Source organism: Hippocampus bargibanti, linkage group LG01, assembly GCF_051943395.1.
Source record: "Hippocampus bargibanti isolate YZ-2025 linkage group LG01, ASM5194339v1, whole genome shotgun sequence".
Taxonomy (NCBI): Eukaryota; Metazoa; Chordata; class Actinopteri; order Syngnathiformes; family Syngnathidae; genus Hippocampus; species Hippocampus bargibanti.
The window spans coordinates 35,273,867-35,295,826 of record NC_142734.1 but is presented as its reverse complement, the minus strand read 5'-3'; the positions used below and the strand labels follow the sequence as shown (position 1 = coordinate 35,295,826).

At 42.2% G+C, this 21,960-nt stretch overlaps 2 protein-coding genes across 3 annotated transcripts; both read right to left on the bottom strand.

The window, feature by feature from the left end:
* Positions 1-204: 204 nt before the first annotated feature.
* brpf3b (bromodomain and PHD finger containing, 3b) lies at positions 205-10,785 on the bottom strand. 2 transcript variants are annotated; one of them, XM_089013282.1, is made up of 12 exons: positions 10,435-10,785; positions 7,581-9,142; positions 6,869-7,025; positions 6,595-6,729; positions 6,323-6,451; positions 5,807-6,119; positions 5,072-5,359; positions 2,231-2,797; positions 2,040-2,121; positions 1,860-1,948; positions 1,534-1,783; positions 205-1,330 (listed from the first exon to the last, which is right to left on the bottom strand). In XM_089013282.1, exons 2-12 carry the CDS (start codon positions 9,116-9,118, stop codon positions 1,147-1,149), a joined length of 3,732 nt encoding a protein of 1,243 aa, XP_088869408.1. In that variant the 5' UTR covers positions 9,119-9,142; positions 10,435-10,785; the 3' UTR covers positions 205-1,146. The 2 variants fall into 2 exon arrangements, with proteins under 2 accessions (XP_088869408.1, XP_088869416.1); XM_089013290.1 differs by having other exon boundaries at positions 2,231-2,794.
* A 182-nt stretch (positions 10,786-10,967) lies between these two features.
* On the bottom strand, positions 10,968-21,186 carry mapk13 (mitogen-activated protein kinase 13). The gene is made up of 12 exons (XM_089013303.1): positions 20,987-21,186; positions 20,021-20,150; positions 19,853-19,911; positions 18,610-18,715; positions 18,474-18,503; positions 16,561-16,608; positions 16,314-16,428; positions 15,668-15,739; positions 13,819-13,898; positions 12,968-13,046; positions 12,712-12,885; positions 10,968-12,135 (listed from the first exon to the last, which is right to left on the bottom strand). The coding sequence occupies exons 1-12, from the start codon at positions 21,097-21,099 to the stop codon at positions 12,050-12,052; spliced, it is 1,092 nt and encodes a 363-aa protein (XP_088869429.1). The 5' UTR covers positions 21,100-21,186; the 3' UTR covers positions 10,968-12,049.
* Between the last annotated feature and the right edge of the window lie 774 nt (positions 21,187-21,960).

Below are 21,960 nucleotides of genomic sequence, written 5' to 3'. Positions count from 1 at the left end.
ACTCCCACAGCCACATCACTAGATTTCACAGCCTCCTTATTCTTTAATATCGTACTGATCATAGATTTCGCCATGCATACACACACATGCACACACACACACACATATATATATATACACATTTTGTTCTCAGACCATTAAACTCCTTGTGACACAATTTTAAAACTGATATTTCAATTAAAAAAAGAGAATGAGCCAGCTGTATATAGTCCAAAAGGTTTTAATAGAGCATTTATTTCCTCAAATGAGGAATTATGGACTAAAAGTATTTGGTGGGTAGAGAAAATATGCACAAGCTTATGAAGGTGTAGGTTTTAATATTTCATATGAATAATAAATATTTGGGTTGGGCTGGATGTGTCTTGTTGGGAGCAATAATTAAAATGTGAATATTGCTGACGCTGGGCCGAAACCTCCAATATCAACATTTGGTAAAACTCATGTTTTTCACAAATCATACTGAATATACCATATTTGCTGGAGTTATTATTTTTTTATATATGATGAAAATGAGATGATGAAAATGGCCTGCTCTCTTTGATGTTAATGGTGACGTGTTTTGGGGTCTTTTTGGAGGTACTGGGATTACACCCAACGGCAATAATATTTACCTGCTGAAATGTTTTTTAAAACCATCATTTGTTATTTAAATATAATTTTTTGCTTTTACCAATAAAATTTAATTTCTATAGTGTCTTCCATAAATAATTTCTCTCTTTTATCAAAAGAAGAGAATTCATAACAATGGCTCATTCATTGTGTACATTTACACAGACACGCGCGTGCATACACACACAAAATGCAGCAAGTCAGGAACTAAGCTCTCCACAAATCCTTGTGGCTTGATTGAAAAGAGCGACACAAAAGTGACCAAAGACTTCATCTTACAAACATAACGCACACTAAGTGTACATTTGATCTGTACAAGTAGATTTGATAAAAGATTAAAAGTGTAAAAAGCTATTGTATAAAAGATGGCAGTGATCCATTCATAAGTCCTCTTCACTTGTTATAAATATTGTTCAAAGTTCATCGCGCAAAAAAAAAAAGAAGACGTACAACACAAGCAGACACGAGATTCAGTAGGGCGCAGCGGAAGGCGGGTTAGGCGCGTCAAAGCTTGATTTTGGCAGTGGCAAACGAGCTCTACAGGAAGTTTGAGGTGACAAAACCTTGGCTGTGGCTCACCCTGCTCTGGTGGATCATGGCGCGGTCGTACGCCACCTGCACTGACTTGCGAAGGCTGGCCTTGCGGCCTTCCATGATGCGTAGCTTGTCGCTAGTGTTGTCTACCCCCAGGGGGCTCACCTTGTCACGCGTGAGCCATTGCCTGTGTGGGCGCAAGGACAGATGTGTGAGACGTCAAGTCTGTGGCACCATCTGGGCGTACGAGGCACTATCACTTCTTCACTGGCGTACTCAAGTCAGAAATGACGCCGCTGCACGCCAGCCACACTTGGCTTACTCTTCACCGAATTCTGAGAGTGCATTTATCCGAGCAGCATTTCACAAAGACCAGAATACTCGTCTTACCATGTTCGTTTGTTGTCGAAGAAGAGCACCAGGTAGAGCCTGTGGTTGCTCTCCTCCTGCCTCTGCTCCCCCAGTCGGAGGACATCTTGGGGCGGGACTGGGATGGGCACGCCGTTGAGCAGAAGGCCCTCTTGCGGCATCTCCGGGTCGATGATCAGGGCGGGATAGGAAGGATATCCTCGACACTTGGCCCAAACCAGGTCTAGTGGCTCCAGCTCGCTCTCATCCTCAGAAGGTTGGCGTCCAATACCTACGGTTAACAAGACATCACATATATTATATATTTACTGTGCAACGGAAAAGACGAGAGGAAAATGGACACACACCAGTGTAATCCGCATCTCCGTTAACCAAGCCCAGGATGGGTGCTTTGGAAAGGGCGGGTTTCCCCAGGCTTCGTTTCAGCGGCGAGTTGCTAAATAAAAAAAACATAAATAAATAAAGTCCTGTATTAGTGAAACAATGATGTCTGGCAATCAGACAACGATGACACACAATGTTTTTACATTTCTTGAGAAAGGACCGGACAGGGGCTGAATTCAGAATCGGACTCGCTGTCTTTGTGCTTGTCGTAACCATTGGTCAGTCCTGAAAACAAAGGAGAGCGATGTCACGAAAACTAGATCATATAAGCGTAATCGAAATTTCTTCACAATGTCCCGTACAGCAAAATGCAAAAATAAAGACAAGGTCTTACCACTTTTTATCATTTTGTCCAGTTCTCCATCTGAGCTCATCTCGTGACTTGGGCTCCATGGGTCATTCAGGCAGGGGGGGCCTATGTCTTTCTGGGGGGTTTTGGTAGGGGTGGAAGTAGGCGTAGTAGAAGGGGTGTTGGGTGCAGAGGGTGAAGCGCTCGCACTGTGGTCATGCGACCCCTCCCCGTTCGCCAACGCATTGTCTCTGCACACCTTTGTGCCATTTTTGGCCTTTTTGAACAACACGGCGGTCCTTCGTCCGATGCCCCCGGCGAGCGGCCGTGCGGGGAGGGCGAGGTCAGGGAGGCCGTTGGCCGCCACCTGCCCGTCACTGTGCAAACTCCGCAGTGGCGACGTCTCCTGGACATGAGTGCAACCGTTGCGCCCCGCGTCGCCGTTTGCGAGGCCGTCGGTGAGCTTTCGGCGTTTGCATGGCCATCTGGAGAACGGGGCCTCCTTTGTGATTGGTCGCAGCGTGGGAGGCTCCAGGGGCGCGTCACCCAATCGAGGAGGAGGGGCCGGCTCGGTGGGTTCCAGTGTTGGGGGCGAGGTGGATTTGAGGTCTTCTGGAAGAAGGAGGAGGGAAAACGTGAAATTCACTTCCACTCTACGCGTACTTCTGTGAAATGGCCATTGAGTATGTGAGGTGATGTGGTGGTGTTGTAGACACACTGGAGAATGGTGTCCCGTCCGCTCTCTGATCCAAAAATTCGACATAACTGTCTCACCACAGAACAAAAAGAGCCTTGAGCTTCAGTGGAACCTCTAGAGTCAAACACAATCGGTCACGGGATGCCAGTCAACTTTATTTAGAATATGTTTTTCAGATAATCTACCACCCAAAAAATGTCAAATAATCTGGTCCTACGTCAAACTGCCAGTCATATATGAGATGTCACATTTTTTACATTGCTAAAAAATAGAATGAAAACTGCTTAGCAGGGAAATACGAACATTTCCATGGCAGTCATCATATCAGTAATGCGATATTAAAGGACAACCAATGAGTCCGGACAAGTTGTGTCCATAATTTGCAAAATTGCTTCAAATGACTTCTACTCAGCGTATTTTACAAAGATTCCACCGCATATAGCTATATTTTACGCTTTAAGACTCGCGCTGAATATTCTGGAAGTCTTGTTTTTGAGTTGGTGACAAGTCCTCACGTCACGTCACTGAAGGAACGCCCCTGACAGAGAAAGGACACATTTTGCGGTACTTTGTTTGGTCTGAAAACTTCGTGTTGATCCGTGTTGATGGCGAAATTAGAAGGAAAACACAAATAACGCGATGGTGAATCCTTGTGTGTTACACCGAGCATCTACAGTAAAGTCTCGTTATATCGATATTCAAGGGAGTCCGAAAAAATATCGATATAACCGGGACTATCGATATATCCGATCCTGTTTGCATGTAATTTTCTCCGTGCGAGCATAGAAATAGTATCGATATAACCGGGACTATCGATATATCCGATATCGATATAACGAGACTTTACTGTATTTGATATTCGCTGACAAAAGTTGGAAGGAATTAATCAGCCCGTTTCTACGGACTTTGTCGCCATCTTCTGACTCTTTTGGGTGCTACATTTCCCCCCGGATACATCTCAAAATGACAGGGAATAAATTCTTTAATCAATTGCAAACATTTATGCTTTCCTCTTCAGAACTTCAGTAAAGCCTCATATCGATATTCTCGGGAGTCAGAAAAAATATCGATATAACCGGACTATCGATATATCCGATCCTGCGGCATGTAAATTTTCTCTTTGCGTTCATAGAAATAGTATCGTAATAAGCAGAACTATCGATATAACCGATATCGATATAACGAGACTTTACTGTATTTGAATCATATTCATAACTGGATGAGTAACATGAAAGCATATTCTCAGATTCTGAAGCCATTGTTTTGATTCTCGAGCAAGGCAAGACGTCTTGGCGTGACACCACGAACAAGGGGGCGGGACCTTCTGAAACTGGCCACTTCCGGTTTCAAATTGAAGTACTTTTTAGACACTTTAAGTCATTTTTATTGGTGTTTTGCATTTGACAAAAAATATCATACTGCGTGTTTTGGATATTTTAGATGCTATAAAACGTTTTTCTGATGTCAGTTAGGAAACAAAAAAGTGATGTTGGTTGTCCTTTAAATAACAGAATGTTGACAGAAAAGATTAAGTGTTACCTCAGTGAGCTAAAAATCACACGAGTCAAGCATGGAAGTGGTTCAAAGCGTGACCAAAATTTTCCCTGATTTCCAACCCGTACGAACACATTGGCGCTTGACTTGATGGAGGTTCCACTGTATTCCGTGGGGGTGTAACATCATAACACACTCACAATATTAAGACAAGTGAAGAATTATTATTGCTCTCACAACTGCACACCAGCACCGTGGGCTACCGAGTCAAGATTGAAAATGGTGCCACTGAGCGAATCAGTTTCCTCCCACCCTCCTCCACGACGATATGAGCCTGTTCCAACCCCAAAGTGGGATGATATGACATGAGGGTACAGCACGTGGCCAATGGAGAGCGGTGAGGCCATGAGAGTGATGTGTAGAAGAGGCGCAGAGTGTACTTTGAGAGAGGAGTTGTGAGCCAACCGTGGCTAACGAGACTCTGTGGGTCCCTACTTACTAGACTGCAGACAGTGTGGTGGTTGGGGTTGGTGCGTGGGGGAGACCCTGGCTCAATTACCTGAGGACAATGTGCCGTTAGCTCATGTTCACAACTGGTCTGTCTCATTGAAACAAAAAGCGGCTTTTAAGGGAAGCAGAGGAAGGGGAAAACAACGTACATGCAACTGGCAAGTTCTCTTCTTTTAATCACAGACCTTTGTCGGATGTGGAAAGGCCATTTTCAGCTTTGATGTCATTGGCCTTGTCGTCTTCTTCCTCGTCTTCCCCCTCCTCTTCATCGCTCTCTTCTTTTAGACGGCCGCGGCGGTGCGGTACTTGGCGGAAGCGAATGTTGTTGATTTCGCGGCGGAGCAGACGCATGCGTCGCGTGCGAGCGCTGCTGCATCGCGTGGAGCTGACAAAGTCCAGCTTGTCCAGCAGCTCCTTCAACTGCTCTTCCACACTCATATGGAGTCGGTTGTCCGGGTTCAGCACACAGTCCACTGGATGAAAAAGTAAGACAATGTTAGCATGCGAGCTAACCTCGACCATGTTTTCATTTGGCTTTTTGAGAACAATTTCAACGACAAAAGACAAGAAGACTGACTCTGCACTTGAGGTGGACAAAATTTAAAACTGTTAAGACGCAACCCACTTTTGTCCAACGTATTTTATAGTGCCATGCAAGTTGTAGATCGAGCAAATGGCTATGTAGTAACTGGTATTATTTTGATAGGTTTCCACTTCCTGTTCCTGTGTGCAGCCAATTTTTACCAATGTTTTGTAGGGAAGCGGAAGAAAATGGATTGTTTCATTCACTTTTTCGTGTTTTGGATTATATTAGTGGTAGTTCAGAATTTGTCTTGTCAGAAGTTGAACGCCGTCACAGAACGGATGGCGGTTGACTTAGAACGACCATTGTACAAAAAAAAAAACCTCCTGAGTCATACCGTCCTCCCATGTACAGCTATAAAATTCTTGCTTCCGCTGCGACTCGGGTAGGTGCATGCCAGTCTCCAGCTCCAGGCCCATGTTGGTGGCCTGTCGCTGGGCATGACGCAACACGGCTCCCCCGAGTTCCTGAAGTCGTAGTGCGGCGCGGTGGAAGATGGTCTCCTTGCTGTTGTACAGCAGGCAATTGGACACCATCAAGTTAAAGTCAACTTCCAGGTCAGCCACAGAACGGTACAGATGGTTTTCTAGCTTGGAGCGTATTGTTGAAAAGTCCATTGGCTGACTTATGAACTCCATGTAGTCTGGTACCTGGGGAGACCACACAAACACACACAGTGAAACAATAGACAAACTTTGCATTATTTTCGGGACACGCAGCTTCACAAATTAACTAACAAGACTGCTAAATATCCCATAAATCTTAATCCCTTAATCTCACCAAGACATAAAATGGAATATCGGTGTGCTTTCTAGTTCGTGGGAATGATGGAAGACATTTTAAAATGTCTGACCTCTTTGAGGTTGACTGGTTCCGCAAAGATCTCAGCTGTGTCCTTCTCCTGTAGTTGGTCCACAGTTGAACGGAGCAACAACAACATTGGGGTCAACTGCAGCTCCAGAGCTGCCTGATGGACTTTGATCTGCAATTATGACAAGATCAATGCAAGTGACTGGCGGAAGATATTGTACATCTGTTGTCAAATGAAAAGATGAATTTATTCACTTTAAATATTTTCGAACTCCCAATGTAAATGAAGCCTTAGATCATCTTGCTCAGTGTTACCTGTTCTCGTTTTAGTTTCTCCCTTTTACGGATGAGCTCCACCAGCAGCCGGGCCTTTTCAAGGTCATGTCGAAGCTTCTGCCAATATCTCAAAGCTTCTCTGGCTGCGGATGCTTTTTCATCCACCACCTCGGGCTACAACATGAAAGAGTTTAAAATATAGTTTAATACAATTGCTGCAAAGGATAAACTTGACATTCAAATCGATTTTAGAATCTTGCTCAAGAAAGAGGGGTGGGAAAAAAAAGAAGTAAGGCTCAAGTCCCAGCCTGACCTGTTCCGAGTTCCGTTGTGATTGGACATTAGAGTGCAAACGACGAACCAGTGGGACACCGTTTCGAGACTGACGCTTCAATAACCAGTAGCTATGCAACCTCTGCATGAATTGACTCTTTCTTTGAAAGAGAATACCTTTGCAGATGTCATTCAACCTGGATAGGAGCAAGAGATTCAACTTGATTAGGGTCTGACACATTAAATCGGCCAAAGGTAAGCTATGTGAATTTGAAACACTCAACTACTGGTAACAAATACACAAATGACAAGGGTATGTCCTTAAAACCTCATTAAATAAATGCAAAGTGCCACACAATCTATTTTGGCAACTGAAAATGACAACAACTATCAATTGACCCCTGCTATTCAATAAATAGAGAGCAGGGCGGCATCAAAAATACACATAGAATTGTCACCCACTGAAATGTATTGGAGGTGGGGCGGATTTTTATTTTATACGTTATCATTTTCAAAAGTAATTGGACGATTAAACCGAACCTGTAATTTTTATTTTTTGTTTTACGCCCCAAAATTGGGACGAGCGGATACATTTTTGCACATCTGGCAGTGAATGAGTTAATGAATAATAAACGTTAATTTTTTTAACACCTACAATACAAGTTCATGAGTGTGTAACATATGAGGTGAAATTAAAGGCTGAATATTATGGCAGATTATACGCGTTTCTCAAACAATGCTTTAAAATATACCTGCTAGCGGGTATTTCAGGCACAACGGCTTGCGGCGAAGCATTGCTCAGTGTTGCGGAGCCCGCATCCCCCTTCCCTTTCTTTTTATCCATCTTGCAATCGCTCTCAGACTTTCGGCCTTTTTTAAGCGTGCCGGGACCATCGGTGTAAGCACTTCGCCCTCGACTGGCCCTCCCCCGACTGCCCACCACGCGTCCTTCACCCTCCTCGTCAGAGGTGCCGTCCTGGCCCGCAGGTGAATGAGTTTCACAGAAGGCCGTTTTCTTCACCGAGAATGTGGTCCCGTTGACGTTTGTCTCTCGTACCGGTTCGATTTTCATGAAGAGGCCTGCGCGTTGCGCGCAAGTGACGTGAAAGGCAGTGTAACAATTGGCTTTGTGGCACTGGATGGATGCCCCGTGACCTTTCTGCTTACAAAGGTAGCATGTAAGTTTCCAGCGTGCCGCGGGAATGTTGTTGACACCTTCCACCGGTTCCAAGAAAACTGTATTGGCAAAACAGACTTCAGGGATCCAGATAGCGCAGACCACATGCGCCCAGCGGCCTTCACTGGTTTGCTTAAAGGCGCCGCCTCGATTGGGACACAGTACACAGTCAACGGGTTTCTGAGGAGACTGAAGGCAGCAGCGGCAAAGCCACTGACCTTCGGGGATGTAGGGAACGCCGTAGCATTCCTGGTGCACGGCCAGGTTGCACGCGTCACAGAAAAGGATGACGTTGCTGTTGAGGCACTCGTCGTCCAAGCAGACGCAACAGAAGGCGTCGTCATCAATGGCGTTCTGACAGGGCACCCGAATGCGCGCCTCCCGGTACGCCTCGTCCTCGAGGCGGTCCACCAGCAGCTCAAAAGTGTCCGCCGAGAGCGCGGCGCGACCCTCCGCTGTCCGATCAGCATTGACCATCTCCAACCAGGCAGAGTCTTCCTCGTCCATGTCGTATTCGGCCAGCGCTTCCTGGTCGTCGCTCAAACGTTCGATGTAGCGATAGTATGCCGTGGGCAGAGGAGGTGCCTCCACGTGGGTGAAAGTGTCTACGAGGCGAAACGAAGGCTCGGGAAGGGGAGGAAGGTGATTGTGTGTTGTATTGAGTTTTTCAGGCGTTTGCGGTTGAGTGCGGGCGGAGTGGTTTTTCGAAGTTGACTTGAAAGACGGACATTTGGAGTCTTTCCGTCGGCCACGTGGGACGGTGGGTTTACAGACAATTTGCGTGGCCCCGATGGGAGGCGACGGCTGCTCGCTGTTCTCTTTGTTGCTGTTACACTCACTGATGTCCTGGGCCATCATTTCATCCTCAGTGATGACGACCAAAGGCTCCGAAATGGAGATGCGGTGAAGCCGGCCCTCCAGCTCCACTTCCACAACCTTCTGAGACTGAGCATAGCTCAGCATTTTTTTGCTTGGCGACGCTTTGAGACTGTACGGGGAGGGGGATCGCTGGGGGCTACCACCGCCACAACCGCCGACTGGAGTCCCTTTGGATTTCCTGTCATTTTTGCCACACCCTGGGCCCAGCAGGCCTTTTCGGCGTGGCTTCCTCATGGGCCACTGATCGCACGTTTCCTCCTGCGGAATTCAAATCAAGCAAAATGAGACTATGAGGCAGCGAGAAACATATGAGAGCAAATATAATTAAAAAAACAACGGTAGTGCAGAAAAACATACAATGTATGTTTTAACACTCCATCATAAGCGTACTGCAATATAAAATGTCTGCTACCATTTCTATACAAGTTATAGAGAAGTACAATAGTCTAATGAAACTTAATTACAATTAGGTTTGCAGTCCAGCCTTTTTTCATAACGCATATGTACATGTAAATTGTCAAAAAGGACATGAAGGTGTGAGAGAAGAGGATGCACAAAACAGGGTTAGATAGAGGACACTGATTCTCGGTGGAGACCCCTGCAGGGAAAAGCCGAAAGGAAAAGATGTGCATGTAAATTGTGGAAATGTCACTGCTGAGTAAATACTTTGAGTGATTTGTTTTTCAAGGCCTTAAACACTTATGATGATTTTAACAAAACATGACCAACTTTATCAACAGGTATTGACATGCATCACCTCACAGCTTTAAGTGGCAAGAGCTCAGTAAACTGCAAAAACATCGGGCAGGACATCAATCTGACCCTGACACATTACTGCGGAGCAGGATTACAATGTTTCAATTGTTTTAAAGGAAAGCAACATATATTTGTGGTGTATGAATAGTTATTGCTTTTCAATTTCGGTTTGGAGAAGCAGAAAGCATCAGTGGGGAAAAAAATAAGATGACTTTAACTCATGCACAGATATAAAATATGAATTGTAACACAAGAATGAAAACATTGTGTTATATGTAACCAATATGAATTTACAATGTTCATAAAATAAGAGACACAACATGTTTTACAACATTATTTTCGTTAACTGTAACTTCAGTCTTCTCCAACTCAGCCAAAATACAATAGCGGCCAGCCAATCAGCTTCCAGGAATACTTGATTGACGCACAATGAGCCAATCGCCTCATGAAAATCGTAGCCTCATCCAACAGTTCTGTGTCCTTATTTCTTGAGTACACTGTCAGCCATATTTACAGTTTTAAAACACCATACTAAGCACTTTACGCCTTACTTTCACCCGTGTTATTTTGAAGCACGGTCTTATGACAATTTCCCCCGGGAAAGGCGTTATGACAGTCGTCCGGAGCGGTCATAAAACATTTTTTATGTCCAGTTAGCTCGATTGCTAACTTTGAAAAACATGCTGGAGTAACATATTGCCTTCTTTTTACTGACACGGAAAGAGGTCGTCCATGTTTGGTAGTCGGTTAAAGTTTTTTTAACGTGATGACGGATTAAAATAAAACATTCTTACCTATTATGGCAATTGGGTGACACAAGTCGCTCCACAGCCGGCGGTCTGAGGCGTTTCAACAGAAATGGTTGCCACCGACCCTGCGGTCTTACTTTACTGGACCCCCGTAGCTAAACGCTAACTTACTCTTAGCCAGTTTGTTGCTACTGCCGGTATGTGCAGTTATTTATTAACGGGCCCATCCTTCAGAAAAACGACGACTAAGGAATTGGGGACTGATGCCCATACATCGAACCAACATTCGAGTTACATATCTGCAATTTTACTGTCAGACTACATAATGTCGACCTAATTTTGAGGGTTAGCCTCCTCCGGCTAGCCCTGAAACCCTTGCTAGCTCCATTGATATGACCACACGCATCCGGAACACGTCTTCCAAAACAAAGTTTTTTTTAAAACGACACGAATATCATTGCATTTATTTGAGTTTCTATCACCGTTATTCAGAAAATACTGTTACTATTTATAAACACGATGTGTAATGCAAGTGAAATTTATTTGGTCGTTGATCAGGGAGAAAATGTATCGTAATTTAAAAAGACTGAGAATCGTTTCACTTCCGCTTTATTTAACAATGTACAACTTGATATTGGTAACGCCCGCCCACCTGACGTCACCCAGCATGATTTTTGGCGCCAGGCTTCTAAACAAGAGTTAAAACGTAACACCGGCCTCGCCATTGCACAACATAAAACACACGAAGGCAGTGTGCTCAGTAAATATCATTGTACATTCTATTGGTTTAGACAAGGGAACAATATGTCCACTGTTGCATTCAAAATGTAATTTAAGTACAGAGATTCAACGTTGTTATCAGGAATGTATGACCCAGGTGCAATCGTCTGGCATTCAACAGTGTGGAAATGTAAGGTCAATGACACAAATAACAAATGTGAATCGATGTATTAACAAAACAGTAAAATAAAATATAATCTCTATCAACAATATGAAAGTACGTTATTGGTTGTATTGATGCATTTAAACGCAAAGCTCAATAAATATATTGTTTTAAATAGATTGACAACGTAATATATTGTCACAATTTAATTAATGTGTTCCAATGTTATTATTTATTTACTTTGTATGCATTGATTTTGGAACAAAAATGTGCAGATGCAATGTTCATTTCAAATAAAAATGGCAACATCTTGGAAATACACACGTTCGGCTTAAACTTAAAATTAAGTCATAAAGTGCTAAGACACAGCATAGACAACAAAATAAAAATGACTAAAATTAAAATAGTTATACCAAGATCAAAGGCCATAAAATTCATGTACTCACTACCACTATGATGGTGATGAATTTGGCCTTTCTGAATTCAAAGAATACAAACTAATGCACACAAATAGTTATTAATTGGCAAATAGTAAAAGAATTAGTGAGGCAATTCATTGACAGGAAACTGAATGAGTAACGTAAAATGTCTCTTTCACAAACACGACACAAAAATGAAATGTGTAGATGATAAGGGGAAAAAAAGAAATGAAGGAAATCCCTATTTGTAATATACAGTACAAGAGCACAATTGGCTGTGGAGTAATTAGGACATGAGCATATATAATATACGTGTATATATATATATATATATTTACATGACATTCATCAAGTCAATTCAAGGAGTCATAGTCAGCGTGTTTTTTCTCTTCGAGTCCCGCCGAGGGAATGGCACAAAGCTGTTCACCTCACGGAAACATAACCCTGTCAATCAGAAGAGAAAGAACATTGTTTGTTTTTCAGCCTGTCCACCTGTTTTATAGAGCCCCATCAAAGAGCATTTTTAACATCAATTATTCACCAGCAGTTCTGCTACAGCATGTTTGTGAACTCATTGAACAGCTTCAACATTGAAAACACAGAGTGATTGGCCCTTTGGGCAGTGGTTTATTAGTCATTAGTGTTTATTATCCCTTACCTACCTTGCCTTATAGTATAATAGAAATATCTCCGCTGCCTTGACTAATTTGGAAAAAAAGGGGAAAAAAAAACCTTCGTTTAAATTTGTTAAACTTTATAAACAAACTAGAGTAGGGTTTAATTCCCCAAGAAAGGGGTGGGAATGGTGAATTAAGAGATTTTTAGTCAGCAAAAATGACAAAGAGCCTCCGAAGAATCAAAGAAGAGAAGCCACACCGGAGATTGAGTGACCAACAGTCCTTATGGAAGGTGACTCTCCTTCCGTACAGTAATATTAAGCCATAAAGTTAAAATTAACCTATCCTTACCTATTTGCTGATTTTCTCTTTAAAATGATGTATGTGAATGATTTCTACTCACGCTTCCACTCCTCGAGAGTTAACTGGGCATTGTCGTGGCTGTCATCGTATGGTGCCGGCTCGGGGAGGTCATCTGGGTCCCTGAGGTTGTCAAAGTACGGATGCTCCAATGCCAGTTCAGCTGTGGGCCTCTCATCATTGTCCAGAACTAGCATTTTCTCCAGAAGGTCAATCCCTGGGAGTTAAAAAAAAAAAAAATAATAATAATAATCAAAAATGCGCACACCAGGTAAAGCTTGGTTTTAAATTGAACTCACCGTTTGCACTGGCTCGGGGAAACAATGTTGAGAAGTCTTTTCTGGGATAGCAAGGAAGAGCCTTCACATAATTTTTTGCCTGTTTTTGTATGAAACAAAACAGTGTGGAAAAAAACAGGGACAATAAATGCACAGATTATAAATATTTAGCTGTGTAAATATGCAAGGTGATGATCATTCATTTACACGATGAATTGGTAGAGCAGAAAAAAAGTTTGCGAGGGACTTTTTGGACACGTTAAGTCATTTTTATTGGTGTTTTGCATTTGACTAAACATATCAGCCTGTGTGTTTTGGGTATTTTAGATGCAATAAAACGTTTTTCTGATGTCAGTTAGTAAGCAAAAAAATGGTGTTGGTTGTCCTTTAAATCACCAATGCTTGTTTGTTATTCTCAACAATGTTAGTACTGAATAAGGAACAAGGTTGGTTGTGGAGTACATTGCCAAACACAAATAATCCCCCCAATTATCACATCGACAATTTCGCTGAACGTTATAATATTTTAAGTGAATCCAGCTCTTTTTAGTTTTGACATGACTGTACTCTTGCTTTCACTTTGGAACTTCATCCAGCCAATCTGCCGAATCGGTGGCTGAGAAACTTGGTGTGCTGGTGGTTGCAATGTTAATGAGGGCCGTTGTCTCATAACAATGGGGTAGAAGTGCTAAACAGCTTGCTAACAGTCGCATTTTCAGAATGCCGCAGGTCACTAAAGATTGACTTGCTTGTTAAAATTTGTGCTTGTTGCAAGGCACTCTACGTACAACACCATGTGTCTATAAGACATTCATAGAAAGAACTTCCCATAAACGGTCGCCTTTAAAATTCAATTTTTTAACAGGTTGTACCTCAGGGCTATCCAGTTTCTGTATAAACTCTGGTCCAGGCACTCCAGTAACTTTCATGATCTGTGTCAGCTGGTCCATGTCTGTGTTTAGAGTTAGGTTTGGGCAAGCAAGAAACATATGAAGCACCAAACATATGAATTTGATAGAAAAGTTTAGTTAGTTGCGACTACGGCACTATTTGTTAACGAAGAATGACTAAAACAACAAAACACTGGACTATTCTGTAAAGCGGCTTAATTTGAGCCCTGATCTACACTTTACTGAACAGCTGTGGAAGGAGCTGAATAAATTTTACGAGCTGGTTTATCATTACAAGGATTGCTGAAACCGATCCCAGCTGTCTTCAGGCAGTAGGCGAGGGACACCCTGAACTGGTTACCAGCCCATTGCAGGGCACAGAGACGCGGACAACCATCCGCACTCACACTCACACTTAGGAACAATTTTGAGTGTTAAATTAACCTCAAATGCATGTTTTTGGAATGTGGGGGGAAATCAGAGTACCCAGAAAAAAACCCACGCAGGCCGAGAGAGCGCATGCAAACTCCATACAGGAAGCCCAAAGTCGGGATTGAACCCACGACCTGTGCACTTTGATGTTGACGTGGTAACCACTGTACAACAAGCCGCATGTAAATTTAATTTTTGATAGATTTTTAGTACAGTAAAGTCTCGTTATATCGATATTGGATATATCGATAGTCCCGGTTATATCGATACTATTTCTATGCACGCACGGAGAAAATTACATGCAAACAGGGTCGGATATATCGATAGTCCCGGTTATATCGATATTTTTCGGACTCCCTAGGATAAAGATATAACGAGACTTTACTGTATTTCATATATCAGATTATTTAAGAAACGGTTATGTTTTTTTTTTTCATTCCGTTATGTAAGGATAGCATCATTCATTGTTACCATATGTGTGTGTATGTCAGCATCGTGTCGAATGGATACGGATTGTTCTTCAGCATTTTTGGCCACGACATTCATCGAGGAGACTGTGCTGACCTGGTGTGCCTTTTCGGCAGCACTGATACGCCACTGCTGTTTTTGAAAGGGAGAAATGTCAGTGCCATTTGATTGTCATCGCTGGACAGCTCTGGGGCGATTGTGCTTTTTTTGCGCCTGTAATGGGCAGCGTTTTCACAGCTCTGCTTTGTTCAGCGGAAATGCCGGTGCTGTTGTACAGTCTGCTGGAACTGTCAATGGATGCTACAGCTTCGTGTTTGCTTTCAATATTTAGTTTGTAGTAGATGTGCACAATCAACCATGACGTCCCTGATCCACTGGTAAAAAGGACACTTTGATCCACTCTATCATCTAGAACTGCTTCATGTAACAAAGAGGGTACAGAACTTGCTTCAGAAAGAATGACTGTGTCTTTGTGTTGTCATATTTTTTGTTATTTATTTTTTTTTCTTTTGACTTCAAGATGGCGCCGGGAGAGTGGCTGCCTTTCCAGCAGCTCATGTATTTTGTTTTTCTACTTCTTTCTTTCCTTTCCTCTTCCTTTCATAATTTTGTTGCTGTGAAATGTAAATTTCTCCACTGCGTAACTAATAAAAGCTCATCCAATCCAATCCAATAATGAGATTCAAGCACCATTGTGGATATAATAAATATCAAAATCTCTTCTTAATATACCTATATAATAAGATCTTGTTGACTTAAACTGCATCCAAAGCAGCAGATCAAAACAGTCTGATGAAAGAACGCCAAGTTCTGAGACCCTTGCAATGTGGAAAGTATTTTTAATACTTTTGTGTAGTACCAAGACACACACACTCACATGAATAAGAGGCTGTATACCTCAACGGGATTTACCAATGAAGTGAAAGGATACAATCTTTCCCTTTAAAAAGGGTTTTTCCGTTGATCATTTCAGCCATGATGCAGCCCACAGACCAGATGTCCACTAGAATAGACCACACACAAGTGTGAGTGAGGAGAGATAGAAAGTGAGGACAGACAGATCCATGACAACATTTCATTATTGACTCAGGGCTAAAAAAAAAAAAAAGAAATAAAGAATATTCAAACAAAACTCCAATTTCCAATCTTGACAGGAAACAATTGTCCTTGCTCCTCATAAGGAGGTGGGATAACAATCCGAGACAATCGAGGTTGAGGAGAAAAAGCCCGAGGAAGCATAAATCCTTCGGAAAGTCCTGTCACGGCAATTGGCAGCAACAGAGTGAAAGACTCTCAACGTGATCACTTGCCAACAGTCTGCTGTCAGGATCGTCCGCCTTCACTGACAGTTTCAAGTGAGACAGCTTCAGCGTCACAATGACACCGATGCCACCTCAAATCCATTTTCTTTATTGGTGTGACTGAATGATGAAAACACCAATGGCAGAAAAACAAGATCACAGACAAGCAAAACTTAGCTGAGCCCTGAGACAATAACAGGACAGCGGTTCCGACAGTAGACAGCTTCCGCGTTATCAGGTTACGGGAAAAGAATTAATAACTACGGATTTACTTGCCAGTTTGTGTGTAGTGCATCCAGTTCAGAATGACCTCAGGTGCCCGGTACCAACGAGTCACCACATAGCCTGTCATCTCAGCATCGGTGCTGCGAGCGAGCCCAAAGTCCAGGATCTGCATAGGCATACATACATTTTTTAATACAAAGTCTGAGAAATAAATGAACACAAATGAGTTCCAATTTTGTTAACATTAATCGACTGAAATTTATTGATTGTTCAGGTTGTAATCACTCCAAATACAAACCTTTAGCTCACAGTCTTGGTTTACAGCCAAGTTTCCAGGTTTAAGATCCTGCAATAGAGGATGGCATGAATGCAAGTTAGTTCACACACATTTTCACTCTGATCTTCAGGATTTTCTTCCCCCGCCACTTTTGTATGAACAAAGGAGACAAATATTGCCTGACAACCCGCATTTCCATGGTTACCCATAGAATTATGTGATGTGTGTTGAGTTCCAGATATTTTGCAATTCTTTGTGGCTTTATTTTGACTAGTGTCCCAGCAGCAGACTGTCATTAGACAGTATGCGAGTGTGTTTTGGGTGGTTTTAATCCAATTCCAGTCATAGAAATAAAAATAAATAGCTAAAATGCTGGATGGAAGGAGACCATCATTTTGGTTAAATAAAACCTAATAAACAAAAAATGTATTTTGTGGAATCCCTGTTCTGTCATTCCAAATGTATTTTCGATGACCCTGTACTCGAGGTCATCTGAAGCTTTCACAGAAGACAGAATGAGAGATGCGGTTCGCCGTGGATTGGTCGACGGTTCACATATAAGAGCGCTCACTGAATTTATCATGCATGTTTTTGAACTGTGAGAGGAAAGCAGAGTACCTAAAGAAAACCAATGCAAGGATCGGGGTCTTGTGAAGTGACTCAAATCCCAAACCTCCGAACTCTGAGCTGCCATTGTTCCTGCATTTCAAACTATACGTGGTTAAAAAAAAGACGCAAATAGCTAGAGCAATCAACCATTCGTTTCCTTGGAAGTGGCGCTACACCGGATAGTCAGGTTTACACTAAGTAGAGCAATCATTTTTGAGTCAATTGCACTTGGGTGGAGTTGAACCTGGAACGACGGTATTGTATGACATTATGTCATGCAAACAACATTTAGCTTGGAGTAGACATGCACATTCCACCATGACGTCCCTGATCCACTGCTGAAAAGGATGCTTTGATCCTCTCCTCTTTCATCTAGAACTGCTTCATGTCACAAAGAGGGTACAGCAAGTGCTGAAGAATGAATGACTCTATGTGTCTTTGTGTTATATTATTATTTTTATTTACTTCAAGATGGCGCCGTGAGAGTGGCTGCCTTTCCAGCAGCTCCTGCATTTTGTTTTTCTACTTCTTTCTTTCCTTTCAGAACTTTGCTGCTGTGAAATGTAAAATTCTCCACTGCGAGACGAATAAAGGCACATCCAATCCAATAACCACAATATTTATTTTCATCTAAAAAAAGATGGGATGTTGGGTAAAATGTAAATAGAAACTATAATACCGATCCCATAGGCTGCACCGCATTTACAACCGGCATCATTGATGAAGGGAAAATTTGTCGCTACATCAACAAACGAAAATTAAGACTCCATCATGCAAAACATAAATCAACAACACCCAGAAACGCCACCGGCTTTTGTGGTAACAAGTTTATCTGAGATAGACTGACGCAAAGCGGCAAGGTGTGCTTGTTGTGATCTGACAATTGCGTATTGTTTCTCAAAATTGTTTGGAAAATCCGATCTGGAATGATTCAAGTAACACGTGTACCGGTACTTCACTTTCTCCACCCAAGAGGTTAGATTCTGCATGTGTATTTATTATTTTTTTAAGAGAGTCTGTGCTTTACAGATACACCAAGAGGTATTGGAAATGGAGCCGAAGGGTGTGCCTTAACAACTCCAGACATGCAGTCAGAGTTAGCTCATACTACCTGTCGGTGCAGGTGAAGTTGCAGTTTCATCTGACTTAATAGGAATGAATTGGAACAAATTTCCTTTCTACTTTTGCAATTCAATCGGGCACGTATGCGGTCTGAGTCAGAATAACAAAGAACAAAAAGCACTGTTCTACGAAGCTACAAATTAGTTTCAACCAATACTCCAATGCAAGAAAACTACCGTCACAACATAACTTGTACTACTTACCCTGTGAATGATTCCAGCCTTGTGGATGTACTGCAGAGAGGTAGAAAGGGCAGATAGCACAATCACGACCCCCACACACAGTTTTAAATATCTATACATGTATATAATATATAAAATAAACGCGTCTGAAGCTTACCCTGAGCCCACAGAGCATTTGGTAGACAAGAAACTGTACTTTGTCTTCAGAGAGATGACCTCGCACCTTTGACAGGTCAGTAAACATGTAAGGCATCACGAGGTAGCTGAGAAAAGAATCAAAGTTGATCTGTAAGCTCATAAGAACCCGACAATTAAGCTGTTTAACCGCACAAACATTTGCACCTTTTATTAAGGAATGTATGATTATTTCCATTGGTTCATAATCAGGTAGGATGAAGTTGTTTTGTTTGAAGTCTGTTTCTTCCTTTGTGTGCAAAGTACTTGCAGATCATAGGCAAATATGTCATTTTTGTAAAAAAAAAAATATCTATTATGTCCATCCCTCAGCAAGATCCTTGGTAGCAGCCGCCCACTTTGGATTTTCATTTTGTTGAGAAAACACATTTGTAACACTGGTAGACATAATCGTAACCAAAACATTGGTTTGACGTTTGCGTGCCCGCTTATTTATCTCCACTGCACACTCACAGATGGACTTAGAAATAAACAGATTGCTTATGTGTCAGGATGGTTTATTCTTGTCCCATGTCTTCTCGTGGCATCTTTACATGCTGCTGGGTGACTGTAGTTTTTTTTGTTAATTATCTTCCCATGTGTGTGTATGTGTGTGTGCCTATAAATCAAATATTAATTCCATCTGCAAGCGAAATATGCTAGCCACTACCTCGCTGCTACGAAGGATTCAATTAGCATATTTTCCATTGCATAAGGCCACCGGGGTATAAGACGCACCCCCAATGAATGGTGTATTTTCAAACGTTTTTGATATACAAGGCGCAGCGGACTATAAGGCGCACCTTCAATGAATGAAAAATGTTTTCCAAATATAATATATAAATATATAAACATTTTCCAAATATAAGGCACACCACATTATAAGGTGCAGGAGTTGCGAGACGTGTTGTGGCTCAATATTACTTCACAAATAAGGCGCACCTGCGTATAAGGCGCAGGGTCATCTTTTGAAGAAAATCAAGGCTTTTGGGTGCGCCTTATACAACTGAAAATACGGTAATTTTGTGCTAAAAATGCTTGTGTCCAACAGTTTTCTTCATGTGAACAAACAACATTGTGAGCAATCCATTTTATCGTCATGATACAAACAAACATCAAATATAAACACAAAAAAAGGTAAGTGTAGGCCTGTGTCCCGTAAGTTTGTAGTAACTGAACATTTAACACTGCCTGGTGCATTTGCTAATGAGCCAGGAAATACTCACAAGTCCTGAAAGTCGTCAAGACTTGAAACAGATGTAAACACATCAAGGAGTCCGATCACCTGGTTGGAATGAGAACATGATGAGGAAAAGGAGATTGGGAACACGGGTGTGTGATTCAGTGTTTACATATGGTTATTCGAGGTAGTGTGAAAGTTTTAGACTTCTCACATTTTCATGCTTCATGTGTTTCAGCAACCGCAGTTCCCGGTAGGCCCTTTTAGCAAAGATCTCTGACTGGAAAGGCCTATGAAGCTTCTTGATGGCCACTCTCTCCTTCGTCTTCTCATTTGTTGCCGAGCTGTGGTGAATAATGGAACAAGACATAATTACGCAGTATTCTTACGCTGCGTTTGTTAGTGTCCAGTGGTCAGCACTTTGGCCACAAATACAGCATGTCTTCAGTTTGGTCCTTGTACTGATCCAGTAAAAAGTATAATTTGCATGTTCACCCAAAGATTGAATGTGGTTATGGCACTGGTGTCAAACCATGTGGTGTCACACATGGTTTGCCACATTATTTTCCGTGGCTCGTGAAAGCAAATCAAGCATGTCAAGTTCAATGATGCTTGCTAAAGTCTGTACCAAAATTTCAAAATGTCACATGTAAACCACAATAACATTCATTATTCTTGACTTCTGATTTTCAAACTAGAAATTCATCAATTTTCTGAGTTGTCAACAATCTATTTTGCAAGTGCTATGATGTTCTGGAGAAGGGATGACAGCATCATTGGCAATAATATTCACGCTATCAACGCGTGATTGGCCGGCAACCAGTTCAGGGTGTACCCCGTGGAAGACAGATGGAAAGATTGCTAGATAGACAGATAGATTGACAGACAGATATATGGTACGGAAGGCAAGCACAAATATATCAAGTACTACGTAGATACACGAAGCTGTAAATAGTGGAGCTGTGGGCCTCCCCTCAATTAGATTATCCAGTAATTGGATATCTGGTGGGCTGGGGTGTCCAAGTGCAGTCCAAGTGTGTGTATGCGTTATGAATTCACCCCAGTCAGGCCCGTGGCTTCCAGCATGCATGTGCGTGCGTGTGCATGAGTGTGTGTGCAAGCGTGTATTGTGGCTAACACTTTCCCATTGATGCAACGCAATAGTCTTGATACGACTCACCAAACACAACCGTACGCTCCGGTTCCGATCTGCTTGAGATGGGTATACTTCTGCGGTACCTCCCACACGGTGCTGTTGATTTCCTCACGGCAGAAGCTCGCCCGAGCCTCCATGACGAAAGAGGAGAAGCCGAAAATCGGAGGGACAACTTCTCCCTTCACTTGAATGCCTGACACTTGCCAAGAAGAAAGGCAACGGCAAAACATTGGTCAAGTGCGAGGTAGTGCGCCAACAGCATCATTTCCGGTGGTGCAGTTCATGCAATAAAAAGCGAAGATTGGGTGTTTAATCGTGGTTTACGATCATGCAAATTTTGCTATCGATTAGATACCAAATAAATCCAGATTTTTTTTACACGGATTAAGTCAGTGCACCAGGAACCACGAGTCCGATATTTTTCTTCATTAAATAACACTTCCAAATCTCAATACGTTTCATGAGTAGTACTTTATGGGGGACTAAAGGACGATGTTTATTGATAAACAATCTGGATTTTGTTTTCTGAATAAGAAAAATATCAAACTGATGACCGGAAAAAAAAAACCCAGGTCAGCCGCTGTGCAGAAACTGCTATACAAAAATTAAGACAATTGCACATAGACGAACAACGTACAAACTCCACACAAACTCCACACAGGAAAGCTGGATCCTTGACTTCTGCACTGTGAGACCGGTGTGCAAACCATAGTATTTATTTAATTATTTATGGTAATTCAGTGTCATTGGGTGAAAAATTGTGGGAGATAGATTGTTGATATTTGAGGTGCGGGTGTGTTTGGGGATAAGAATACTATTTACTTCAGTTTTGTAGCAGCAATTCATTGTCCATGTTTCAACTTCACATCATAGATTTTCCTTTTTGTATCCAATTTAAGTTGAGATGAATGCCATAAACATATGACCTCAGAAACCCCCGATTCCCCTCACCAGATCCAGTTTTTACCAGTAGATGGCGCTGGCGTTTTTCCTGAGTT